General features: G+C 41.6%; 1 protein-coding gene across 3 annotated transcripts in view; it reads right to left on the bottom strand.

Moving 5' to 3' along the window:
* Positions 1-13991, bottom strand: part of PIGN (phosphatidylinositol glycan anchor biosynthesis class N) — a 111587-nt gene that overhangs the window by 34343 nt on the left and 63253 nt on the right. For all 3 annotated transcript variants that reach the window (XM_083823533.1, XM_083823531.1, XM_083823532.1), the window contains exons 13-18: positions 13119-13197; positions 6670-6852; positions 3310-3446; positions 2178-2277; positions 1966-2058; positions 266-357 (exon numbers count right to left, since the gene is read on the bottom strand). In XM_083823533.1, the coding sequence (XP_083679659.1) occupies positions 266-357; positions 1966-2058; positions 2178-2277; positions 3310-3446; positions 6670-6852; positions 13119-13197 (684 nt within the window). The remainder of the gene's footprint in view (positions 1-265; positions 358-1965; positions 2059-2177; positions 2278-3309; positions 3447-6669; positions 6853-13118; positions 13198-13991) is intronic.

The following is a 13991-nucleotide window of genomic DNA, read 5'->3' as shown; positions in this document are numbered from 1 at the left end:
TTTCCCTCCACAAGAAATCACAGAATAATGCAAAAAGCAAATGGATTTGGCATTCTTTGAAGTACTGCAAGAGAATTAAAAGTCTCTTCTCATTGACATTAGTGACTAACCGACGTCTCTATAATCATATTAGTTAAATTCTGAATTTCAATATCTGTCTCAGCCAGCTTTCAATAACACAACTCCTCACATATATCAAGTCGGTCTAAATTCTGAATATCAAAGAGGGAAATAAAACTCTTAAACAGCAAGACAAGATTCTTACACCAGAGGAATGTTCGGTTCTCTTCCTACAACAGGCATTAAAGGAAATACTGCCAGGAGTGCACACAGAACAGTCCAGATCGATGTTGTTGTCTAAAAGAAACAAAAACAAATGGGATTTTTGGAGGCCATATGGATAGACAATCGTCACGTGGACAGACAAAAAACAAAAAATTCAGTGAACTACCAACAGCTACAAGCACCTCCCAACAGACAAAAACCTCACATATATATCAATAATAAGATTAACTGTAAAAGGCCGCAAGGTCATTTGAATTACAGAGCTTTGATTTAATCCAAAAAAGAAACTCATTTACACAGCTGTCAAAATCCCATCAAAGACAATGAGAATTAAAGCTAAGCTTTAATTTTTATTCTTAAAAGCGCTTTCTCAAAGCGTGGCCTTCATGCACATTGCAGTAACCAGAAAGCTGCTGAGTAACCTTATGGAAGAAAGGAATAAAACCGTAATCTCATCAGAAGATTGCAGCAGCTAACTAGTCGCCAATCTCTAGCAATATGGTAACATTTTCCAGTCTTTGTATCTGAATGTCATTTGATTTACCTTCCATAATCACCTAACTAGTTCCCTAAATTCTCTGCTGTGAGGAAAAAGAAAACTCTCAGGTGTTTTATTTTCAATAGCCAGGAAGAGATACATCACTTAAAATTTTCAAGCTCTTGTCAGATTCTAGTCCCTGAAAACATATTTTCAGGGCTAGAAAGTGTCTTCTTTGTACACCCAATTTTAAGACGTGTTACTTGATTACTGAGATACAATAAAAGAAAGCGAAGAGAAGCCTACATCACAATAGTTCTTGCAAAGCAAGACTTAGCAATTTGGGTACAAATTTTTATTTCAATTAAAATGCTAATACTACCCCAGACCTCTAGGTTTTAGGTATTCTGCAAGGTAAGAGAAGTTTCAACAAACTAATGGAACAACTGTCTCTTATATTAAAGATTGTGCCACTTCACATCCTTATCTACTGAAGCAGAGGAGTTTTTTTCCTGTGAAAAGCAGTAGAGGAAGCTGCCTCTGAGGAACAATACACGGCATTTGACTGCGGACAATAAAGACATGACAAGCATTTTTCAGTTATTTCTTTTTTTTTTTTCAATTAAAAAGTATATTTCTTAAATGGTGGCATTTTCACCAGTCATGTATGTCAATGCTTTTGTCACTACGACAATTCGATAAATGATGTGCACTTCATATGACTTTAAACCAACCATTCTTTTTGTCACTAACAACAGAAAACTGATAGCTAGCTCATAGCTATCCTGGAATGAGAACAGAAGCATGATACATGACAGTGACAGCCAGGATACTGGACTCCAGGAAAAAAAACAGAATTCTGTCAAGTTGTAATCTAGAGAGATTACAACTGTTCCTGCCTAAAATCACTGTAGACTAGAATGCATGACAGCTGTCAGTCAAAATGTCTGTCAAATCAGTTCTGATTCTTAACCAATCCTATTGCTTGTCTTGTATATGAGAATTCTACCCAAATCACATGAAATTCCCTTGCTTTGCTACGTGCTGCTGACAAAGATCAGAGTTAGAGCATAACTGAAAAAGAATCAGAAGCAGCATTACAAAAGAGATGAATCCCAACATCCTAAGTTGCAATCATCTGCCAGTCATTTAAAATGTTTTTGTTGTTGTTGCTAAGTAAAGCAAGAAAAGCCATACAGTACCTTTGCTTGAACCCACAGCTGTGTGATCACTGGCCAGCCAGCAAACACAAGAAGACCCACAGTGAGTGTAGAGCGGTAGAAAAAGCTGAAAACCTAATAAAGAAAATTCAACGTAAGATTGAAAACCAAGCACATTAATAAAACCTACAATTCCTCAGAGAGAAATGGTAGCAATGAGATACCCTGTTGATACATACAAATAAGATACTTACTAGTATTTCAATTCCCACTATAGAAATCAAGATGAATCCTAGAGACTGACTGATTGGAAGTGACCAGAGATTTGCAGCGAGGTTTTGAATAACATGAAGTCTGTTCAAAATGATGGAACACAATAATCATTATTGTAACACAACAGAAATAATATAAATTTTTACTGCTTTGAAGGGCAGGGGTGAGGGGTCAGAGCACAAGAAATGACCAAGGTATTGCAGATCCTGTCTGCAGCTAGAAATTAAGATTCGGTGATGGCCTGAGGCTCCTTCTGCCCAGTTTTATTTGATATAAAACCTACAATAAAACCCTTCAGTTTTTTCCCTCCCATTTCTGGCATATCTTCATGAGTATTTGGACAAGCTTCAGATTGCTTTTTATCCAAATTGACTCTGAGTTTATGAACATCTTTGGTTATGCTGTGTTTAATGTCCATCATAACTGATGAAACATTCACATGCTTTAGAGGGAAAAAAAAACAGTTAGCTCTTCCAGTGTTTTATGAGGCAGCTCATTATCTAACTGCAGTTGGTCTCATTTTCCCTGAATAATACCTACTTGGTATCTACAGAATTGCTAGTAGATTATGGAAGTAATAGAAAACAGAAAGGAAGAAGTCTTGTTGGACATGAGGTATTTAGTCAAGTTAAAGCCAAGAAAGACCAGTTCACTTCAGTATCAGAGCACAATCTTCAATATGACTAGCACATCTTCTCCAAAAGCAGCTGGAGTTCAGCATACCTAACATTTCCAGAATCAGACCATTTCAGAATAACTTAAGAAAAGGAACAACCCGCTCCATTTTACCCATTTTTGGTCAAGATTTTAGCACCTGTTTGTTCCAAAGTACTGAAAACATCTCATCTTGGAATAACATGAATTTATTTTTGCTAAAAGAAAAGATATCTGCTAGAACTGGCAGCTGCATTAGCCTGTTTGGAAACTTTTCTATATGTCAAGTGAAATATAAACCAGAGTACTCTGGAATGTCTCAGAAAACATTTCAGCAAATTTAATTACAGTTGTATCTATTTTTCTCCCAAACTTACAGAAATAATTTAATTATCAACAAAAAGGACACATGAACCTGGTTTTAAAAAACATAATTTGTAAAACATATTCTTTACTCACTCTCTCATAACTGCATACCACACAGGTACCGGCAACAGACAATATATGTAGTATGTCCAAGGACACGTTTGAATCAACAGGAAAAACGTTATCATCATCCCAACAAATGTAAAACCGTACAAGAGCACTGTAGATTCCTGAAAAACAAATGGTTAGACAAACAACGCTAAAACAGCAATGAAATGGTTTAAACTACAAGCTATTTTCCACTTGTGAGTTACACCCTAAAGCAAATGCTATGTTAGAACAGCCACTCAAGCTGCCTCGTGTCTATGAATACAACGCTGGATGCTGTTTCCAGCCCAATTAAAAGCTGCAGAAGGATTTGAAGATCTGCTTCTAAATATTGCTCTACGTAGGGTCCTGCAGTAAACTCTGCACAGGCAAAGTGCACTTGTACAATCTGGAAGCCTAATGCGTGCAACACTATTTAAGTTCAACAGATGCTTGAAGTCCAGTGGAAGTCAGAGCACGAAAAGTCTTGGAAAAAAACAACTCTTAAATTTAGATTCTAAAAATAGACTCAAAGCATAACCTTTTGAGTTCAAGTTCACAGCATTACGGTCAAAGCATTTAATGAAAATTCCATTAGCACACGTTTCCTTCTCCTACTTGAGGCATTTATAAGAGAAACAAATTAAAATACAAGACATCAACTCCTACTGAGATCAGCTCTTCAGGATTTAGTGGCAGCTACCGAAGGAGGTTTGCCACTAGCCTTCCACAGCTAAGTTCCCCTAAGTTGCTCCTGATCCCCCGCAGTTTCCACCTTTGGGCATTAAGCTAAGCCAGCCCCAAATTCAATTTGCTGCTAACAAAGTGGAGATGAAAGCAAGGATGGTGGTGCAGGAGCTGCCCTGTGAGCTAACCCAATTTTTCCTGGTGCAAAGACTGATGCACCCGCTGAAGAAGCAGCGCAGGCCGATGGGGACTAATCAGCAGTTAGCAGCGGTCTCTCACTTGCACAAAGAAGAGCATTAAACAGTCAATCCATCCACCTTTTACTTGGTCATTGAACTACTTTTCCTTCTTTAGGAACATTCAGGTAGAGGAAGATTACATGCAAGTTTTAAATGAACAATTTTATCTTTTGGTATTGCAACTTGAGGTTGTGAAGGCAGCTTTAGTAGCAGAGCAGTCCTCAGCACAATGGGTAGGTAATGACTGAAAAACCTGTTTTCTTTTATAACAGAAATGCCAGTTTCTCTGAATGAGTTATTTAAAAGGATACACGACTACGCTAGATATGCTGAGAAGACAAGACACTCAATTAGCAGGCCACATCGATGGGTTAGCAGTTTTTGTTCTCCTCCCTGCCGTAATTGACATAAAACTGCCCTGATCTAAGCTGACAGCAAATGCAAGTTCTAAATGATTTTTAAAATACAATTTCTGCTAAGATATGCCATTAAAGGAAAAGAAAGTCATACAGAAAGCTGACCTAATGCAATTTGGTTCCATTAGTTTTAAATTTTACATTTGCTGACACGTACACAAAATGAATATGTATAGATAGGATATACACACAATGGAATTTATTGTCGAATGAGTAAACACACACAATCAACGTTTTATTCCACATCGAGATAAAGATTATACAATCCAATAGCTGGTCATGCATTGAAGATAGAAACTGATTTCACATTTTCTGTGAATGTTTAGAATTAGATTAAAAGGTTAGGCTTCTTTCTAAGTGAAACAACACCCCACTCTAAAAGAAAAAAAATGTTTTTTCATAAGCAGCATAAGAAGCCACTGACTTTTATAGATGACATATACAGGATATGCAGTTTCATTATTCAAAGGCTGCTACTGGATATACACGGCTGTGCTTTGCACAAAACTATTTGTCAATGGTAGATTGGTTTCTCAGCAATATTCTTTAAGTAGCTCTGATACTATCTATAAACCAAATAACTTCCACGTAAGAAGTGTCAGGCTCACACTGTGACTCCCTAAATATATATGAACACTAAAAAAAATAAAAAATCTACAGAAAAGGGCCTGTTATTAAAACAGTGAAAAGAAAAATTCTACATGCAACATATGGAACCTCTTTTTTCCCCACCAGTGTCGCTGGCCTAAGTTTTGCATAACATTTTTGAGATTTTACCTGTTGAAAATAACAAATTATTTTAGAAGTGAAATTTGATGTTGACTAAAAATACTACATTTTTGCTTAAGCTTTTAACATGTCCGATATTCAGTCTAATTTTTGTAATTATTTTGTTCATATCTAACATAAGCATCTTGGACTATTTCTTCTAAATTATTTGATGAAAGAAAAACTAAGTAATGAAGCACATCGCTTACGAATATTTTCTGATTCAATTCTGTTTGATCATCTTCATTAAAAGCCAAGACTCTCTCAATTTCAGCCAGTTGTAAAAACACCAAGATAGCATGATGGGAATTTTCCCAGAATAATATACTGAAGGCAGTAAAGATGCTACAGGAATACTCATTACCAAATTAAACAATTTCTTTTATTCTGAAACAAATTCTTAAGTCTGGGAGGGTTTGTCTGTTTGTTTGTTTCTCTCTGTAAAGCTTTAATCTTCCCCTAGTGAAATGCTAGCTTTTAGCTGGTTCACCTTTTTGAGGTCTCTCTCTTCTGATGAATGACTGAAACAAAAATGAATTTCCTAGGATTTTGAACTTTGTGAAAAATCGAGCCATTTTAACCTTGTTATAAAGAGCTTACTCTTTGATATTTTCTTCTCTACTCTTGCAAATTGTAAAGGGCAAGAGTGCAAGCTGACCTGTGAAACCACAGTTCACCTTTCAATTAAAACAGGTTATACGTTTTAAAAATGCCATCATGCAATTGCAAGGCTTCTGAAGACTGATTACCCACCACTACTGAGGACAGGAACAAAAGAATCTACATGCAAATTTTTTTGTCCCTACAGTAGAAAACAAAAATCAAAATGGAAGCCAACAACTTACGACAACTGTGCTTGTGGAAGCCAAAAGTCTGTATTCTTCATTGTATAACAATGACTATTACTAGAGTGCTGACTTCATTACACTTAATGCTGAAAATTGACTTCTGGTTATAGATAGATTCTCTAATAGTTTTAAATCATTACATTTGCATTAGCGTTTAGTAAAATGCACAACTGTAAGAAAGAAACTCAGAAAACACAGTATTGCATATTCTGACTTGTAATGCATTGGAATACTGATCTTAATTAATGGTCCAAACAATAACACCAGGCAGGATTATAGCAGCTGTTTCCATGTGTGGTCAAAAGAACTGAACAGTGGAATGTGTGCAGTTTGATCTCCTGCACAAAGGCACCAGGCACACGTATAACACTGAAAACAGGGAGAAATCACTGCATATTTCTGACCTACCTTGTTACTGCTCTGGACAGTCTTAGTCAAATTGGTATGGGTCTTGACAATCACCAGAATCACGTAAGTCGTCCATCCCACGAAACCCATTGCAATACTTAGGCCCAGGAATAATCTGTCATAAGTATGGTAATACGACAGGCCTTCCAAAGCAAGGTTAATCAGGGTTTTGCACAGAGATACCTAGAGACAGACAAAACATACAAGCAACAGTTTGAAGTAACGTAAGCTCCATACCACAAATCAACCCAAACAACAACTGCAGCTCAAGCAGTTTTGCCATTCCCAGCATGTGTCCTCTGTACAACCAGGTACGGTGTTTTGGCCAACATCAACTACTGGAGTGTGCACTGCTTCAGACTCCTGTTGGACATAAAGTCAGCCATCTGTACGCAAGATGATGGGGCCGGATGGGATCCACCCGAGGGTACTGCAAGAACCGGCGGAAGAGCTGGCCAAGCCACTTTCCATCATTTATCAGCAGTCCTGGCTATCGGGGGAGGTCCCAGTCAACTGGCGGCTAGCAAATGTGATGCCCATCTACAAGAAGGGCCGGAGGATTGACCCAGGAAACTATAGGCCTGTTAGCTTGACCTCAGTGCCAGGGAAGCTCATGGAGCAGATTATCTTGAGTGTCATCACGCGGCACTTGCAGGGCAATCAGGTGATCAGGCCCAGTCAGCATGGGTTTATGAAAGGTAGGTCCTGCTTGACGAATCTGATCTCTCCTTCTATGACAAAGTGACACACTGGGTGGATGAGGGAAAGGCTGTGGATGTGGTCTACCTTGACTTCAGTAAGGCTTTTGACACCGTTTCCCACAGCTTTCTCCTCAAGAAACTGGCTGCTCTTGGCTTGGACTGGCGTACGCTTCGTTGGGTTAAAAACTGGCTGGATGGCCGGGCCCAAAGAGTCGTGGTGAATGGAGTTAAATCCAGTTGGAGGCCGGTCACTAGTGGAGTCCCCCAGGGCTCAGTGCTGGGGCCAGTTCTCTTGAACATCTTTATCGATGATCTGGATGAGGGGTTTGAGTGCACCCTCAGTAAGTTGGCAGACGACACCAAGTTAGGTGCGTGTGTTGATCTGCTCGAGGGAAGGAAGGCTCTGCAGGAGGATCTGGGTAGGCTGGACTGATGGGCTGAAGCCAACTGTATGAAGTTCAACAAGGCCAAGTGCTGGGTCCTGCATCTGGGGCACAACAACCCCAAGCAGCGCTACAGGCTGGGAGATGAGTGGTTGGAAAGCTGCCTGGCCGAGAAGGACCTGGGAGTATTGGTTGACAGTCGGCTGAATATGAGCCAGCAGCGTGCTCAGGTGGCCAAGAAGGCCAACAGCATCCTGGCCTGTATAAGAAGCATCGTGGCCAGCAGGTCTAGGGAAGTGATTGTCTCCCTGTACTCAGCTCTGGTAAGGCCGCACCTCGAGTACTGTGTTCAGTCTTGGGACCCTCGCTACAAGAAGGACATGGAGGTGCTCGAGCGAGTTCAGAGAAGGGCAACGAAGCTGGTGAGGGGTCTGGAGAACAAGTCTTACGAGTAGCGGCTGAGGGAGCTGGGCTTGTTCAGCCTGGAGAAGAGGAGGCTCAGGGGCGACCTTATCGCACTCTACAGGTACCTTAAAGGAGGCTGTAGCGAGGTGGGGGTTGGTCTATTCTCCCACGTGCCTGGTGACAGGACGAGGGGGAATGGGCTAAAGTTGCGCCAGGGGAGGTTTAGGTTGGATATTAGGAAGAACTTCTTTACTGAAAGGGTTGTTAGGCGTTGGAACAGGCTGCCCAGGGAGGTGGTTGAGTCACCATCCCTGGAGGTCTTTAAAAGATGTTTAGATGTAGCCCTTAGTGATATGGTTTAGTGGAGGACTTGTTAGTGTTAGGTCAGAGGTTGGACTCGGTGATCTTGGAGGTCTCTTCCTACCTAGACGATTCTGTGATTCTGTAAAGCACACCACTTGTTTGTCCCATCAGCATTTGACCTTTACAGGTGACCCCCTGAAAAAAAAACAGTCACGAGCTTCTGAGAGCACCACATTTAAATAGGAGGATGACTATGGATACAGATGATACTGGGCTGTACTAAGTTAAATCACAAGTCGCTCTAGCTCAGTACCTCCTTCCCTTTAGTAACCACTGGGGAGACACCATGATAAAGATGGTGGTATTCCCACTGTGAGTTGCATTCCTTACACACAGGTGTGCTGACCCCAGTGATTTTCCCAAAGATGGGAAACAACTGTGTAATTTATGGTCACAGAGGATTCTCTGATTGATGGAGAGATCTTTAAGGAAGGGTATAAGAAGAAGTTAAGCACACATAATGATGCTTCTTTATATGCCCAAGTATCCATTAAATCCTTTGTTATTATTATAATTGTCTCCATTAATTCGCCTGATATGGTTCTCAAGGCTAGGCACAGTAGTGGACATATCACATCCATCTCCCAGTAGAAACAATACTCTCTTCTCTTGGAGCACTTGATTTCCAGTTCCTGCTCAATTTGAGGAAATGTCAATCAATAATGTGCCATTACTTCCTATGACCCACAAAGTACTAGGAAATTTGAAAAAAGAAGTTCAGATCTGCCTTGATCAGATAAGAGGTCAAGTACAAGGATAAGGGCAATAATATTTAACATTTGTCTCGCTGTCAAAATCCTTTGAGAAGCAGTCTTACACATAAAACACTTGGAAGGGCAGAAAGTTCCTCAAAATAAATGAATTAGAGTATGCTGATATCATCTGCTTGCTGTTATCAGTTAAAACAGGTGACAGAGATCCTATTAAACCAAAAAGTTGGGACAAAATTTCTATCAACAGAAAAAAGTGTATCAACTATTGAAGAGTCTGCCAAGGGGCAAACTCCCCCCAAAATCACACCATTCCTGAGAAAACAAATATCAATACATATTTGAAATGTAAAGAGTTGCAGGGTTGAGAATGCAAAGAAACTCCTAAATCCCAGCACAGAATGCACTGGTAATGCACAGAACTTTCTATCTTGCTATATAGGAAGCTGAGAATGGGCACAGGCACAGGCACAACCCTAATTTGTTAGTACTCAAAAGAGCGATCATGGACACATTGGGTACCTGAAGCAAACAAGGAGTAAAGTTCGTATATAAGAGGACTCGAGTCCCTAGACCTCTAGGGCCTCTGAGCAACTCCAAGTTCAGATGAAAGAAAGCTGGAGAGGGACTCTCTCAGGGAGTGTAGCGATGGAACAAGGAGTAATGGCTTTGAACAAATGGAGGGGAGATTGAGATTAGATGTGATGTGAGGAAGAAATTCTTCATTCAGAGCACAAAGTGCACATGGGCACTGGGGCTGAAGATACACCTTGCTTCTGTTCTTTTCTGTAAAGAATAGAATGAAATTACATAAAAACCAGTGTTAAAAATAAACCCAGGGCACAGGATGGGACGTGAAGGGCAGTCCCTGTGGCCAAGGGGCAACCTCTGGCAAGCCAAATGGCCTGGGGGAGCCAGCCCCAGAAAAGGGGCCCTCAACCCCCCCAATCCTCCTCCTTCTTCCACGTGAGGGCATCTTCCAGGCTGCTCCCAACACAGCCACCTTTGGCCATGCAGGGGCCACTCCATCACAGAGGCTTGCTGTGGCCACCACTGCCCTGCCTTTGCTCTGGGCCCTATAAAACAGGCCCCCTGCAGCTGGCCCACCACTCGCTGAGCATCTAGGCCCTCTGACTGCCAGCTTGTGCGGCAGGAAGAAGACTAGAAGAGCAAGGCGAGCGGCAGGCCTCCTTGGTGTGCGAGGACAGCCATGCAGTCCGGTGAAGCACCAAGAAGGAATGCACCTGACCAAAAAATGTGTCGTGGGCCGAGGGATAGCGCTGGCAGCACAAGAGACACCAGTGCCCAAGGGACCTCTGGCGCCCAGCCCACAGATACAGGCGGTACCATTGGTACCGCAACGATGCAGGGAACAGGCCGGCCCCTCAAACACCCAGCAACAGGGGGCCTGGGCCTTACTATAGGCACAGCAGTGGCGTGGGGCAAAGTCAGGAGCATCAGACAGACAGCCGTGGGGAGCAGAGGCATGCCCAAAATCCGGAACACAGTGCGGGACCCAGGCATGGCTGTAAAATGGACGGCAGCGTCAAACCCACGCATGAAAATCAACCAGACAGTGGCATGGGACCTAGGGGTGGAACTGGACGACCCCCTGCTTCGGCACCCTGGCCTGAAAACATTCCGGACAGAAGGCATCCCATTTGGGCAGTCCCGGGCAAGGAGTGGCTTATCCTTCTGCCACACACCGTGGAGCCCATGGAGATGGATCCACCAGATGTGGAGGAACTGATGGAAGTGGATCCACCTTGGCCAGATCAGACCTGCGACTACCTCGGCATGTCTTCGCTCTGTGCCATCAGAGCGCCCCAGCAGTGTTGCTGGAGTGCCCGGCGAACTCCCTACTCGTCGCACAGGCTCCATCCCAAGCGTTAGCTTGGAGCCACCAAACACCATGGGCATCCCGCAAGCTTACCTGCAGGATGTCCTGGCAATAAAGAACTCTGTTGCTGATTCTCAGGGGTTGTGTGAGTGCTTCTTTCCCATCCCCCAGCCCTTGTGTGAGAGGTGGCATCCCTTCTGCACAGAGCCTCGAGGAAGTGCACAAGAGAGGACTCAGCTTCCTTCGGGCTGCTGCGCTGGGGTGACAGGAGGAGTCCCCGAGGGCCACCATGCGCCTCTAACATTTGTGAAAATAGACTGAGGGGTGAAAATAGTAGTGTGTAAGCGATTATAGGTGACTAATTTCTTACATTAGGAGTGAGTTTCTATATCTGAGTAATTGGTAATGACAGACATGGAGAAGGCTGAGGTACTCAACAACTTCTTTGCCTCCATCTGCACTGGTAGACAGGCTTCCCAGGTCTTTCATTTCCCTGAACCCGTAGATGATCAAAGGGTTCCCCTTTGGCTGGGGGATCAAAGTCCCACCCACTGTCAGTGAAGAGGAGGTTCGAGACCACCTGATGAATCTAAACAGGTACAAGTCTATGGGACCTGATGACATGAATCCCAGGGTCCTGAGGGAACTGGCTGATGGAGTTGCCAAGCCTCTCTCCATCAGAGTTGAAAAGTCCTGGCATTTGGGCAATGTCCCTGGTGAGTGGAAAAATGGAAACGTCATGCCCCTACTCTTCAACAATTAAAACAAAGAATTGAACAAAGAGCACTACTCTTCAACAATAAAACAATTTGGAGACATTTCTTCTCAGAAAGAGCAGTCAGGCATTGTAATGGGTTGCCCAGGGAAGTGGTTGAGTCACTATCCCTGGGGGTGTTCAAGGAAAGGTTGGACCTGGTGCTTAGGGACATGGTTTAGTGTGTGACATTGGTGGTAGGGGGATGGTTGGACGAGATGATCATGAAGGTCTTTTCCAACCTTAATTTTTCTATGATTCTGTTCTATGACCCAACACTCAAACTTGCAGGTTTGACTACTGAAAATGATTAAAATACATCCTATAAGTAAATCTGTAACAGACAAGTAGTATTTGGAAACAAAAAAGGTCTGTTTTCACACCAAAAAAATCCATTGATGTCAACTGAGCTATTTCCAATTTACAATGATGTAAGTGAAAAGGTACAAGGTATAAAATAGGTTTAGTTGTTCTGTGCATGAAACAGTAGTTTATAACCCTGAGAAACATATTAAGAAAAAAAAAAGGAGCTGAACCTTAGCACATAACAGAATTATTCTTCCATGCATTTGCTAGGTTAAATGCAATCGTACAGATTCAACTTTTTCATGGGCTTTTTCACACAAAAGTCAGTAACTAACCTAAACCTGTTAAAATGAAAGTCTTCTTTGTATCATTGAGCTCTGCAAATTATTTCTGTGAATGTCAGAATACAAGCACTGGCAAATTGCAATCATCAAGTACCCTGTCTCAGTGAGTAGCAGCAAATGCTTAGGAAGGTATTCAAGACTTGCGAAGCACATAATGATTCCACATATGGCTCTCAGTTTCTGACAAAGTGAAATGCAAAATTAAAAACATGAACAATTGGTTCATGTAAGAGAAGTACAAAACAAAGCAGGGTCTACGACAGAGCAAGTCACCATACTTTTTCATGCAACTAGCAGCCTAGGAAGGATGATTATGATCTATATGCCTTAGTATCTCTTTAAATTTACCCTTTTTTACAGCGGAAAAGATAAACATACATTGTGTGCTGCTATACCGTGAAATGGTAGCAAAAAGTTTAATAACTATGAGAAAAAACTGAGTAAGTCAGTATTGTTCAATAGAGCTGATGTCATGAAATGCAAAAGTTCGGAGACTTACAATGGGATTTTATTTGTGTTGGTAAGTGAGATGTGCATCAGAAGGACAAATATTTTCTGGTTTAAGTTAAACAAATCTAAATATATTTACATATAGCAGAAGTTCTCAAATTTTCTAGAAGATAGATAGCAAAGACGCACTTACCGCTTCATCATACTTTTGCTGCTGAATATACAGTCTTGTTTTCTTTAAAAAGCTGATCTGTTCAGAATCAGAAAGTGGCCTGTACAACAAAATAAACAGATATTAACATTAATGCTTCTTTTCATGAACAGAGGAGGAGACAGAAAAACTTCACTTTGTAATCAAAAATGACTCTGGAATGAAACAAAACAAAACAAGTTTTCCAAATTTCATTAGGGGAACGCTCTACACCTCTATATTCATTTTCACATGTAAGTCAACACTGCTGCTGTCTAACTTACCCCAAGAATTTTGCATTAATAGACACATCTTTTATTCCCACCTAATACTGCTGGTGAAAATTCTCTCCCTTGTGCATTATTATTGATCACTGCCCTGAACAAAAAGCACTGCACACACAAGAATTAAGCAAATTAACTGATTTGATGATACTCATGGCTGTACGAAGTTTGAAAGCCTGTCAGCACAGGACAAACTGTTCAGGATCCACAATGGCCATAGATGACGCCTAACAATCTTTTATTTAAAAAAAAAAAAAGAAAAAAAGGAAAATAAAGAGTTTATCTCCTCTTCCACAGGAAGCTGTTAACAGAGTCCCCATACCAGGGGATAGCACAATTACCTGACAGCACTGAGGCCTGTGGTAAAAATCTCTGACTTTAATGAGTTTGATAGTCATCCGAAATCATTTCTACAACTCTTCCTTTACAGGAAATAGCACCATGGAAGAACAAACCAGTCAACCAACCCCCACCAAACAGAGGAGGAAGGAGCTGAGTCCCTTGCCACTTTGTTCCAGGTTAAGGATGGCAGCAGGGCAGAGGATCCCCTGGGCAAATTGTCAGCCACTGGCCCTCTCAGCACCACAGAGGA

The sequence above is a fragment of the Anser anser genome, assembly GCF_964211835.1.
Source record: "Anser anser genome assembly, chromosome: 2".
Taxonomy (NCBI): domain Eukaryota; kingdom Metazoa; phylum Chordata; class Aves; order Anseriformes; family Anatidae; genus Anser; species Anser anser.
This window is presented reverse-complemented; position numbering and strand designations above follow the sequence as displayed.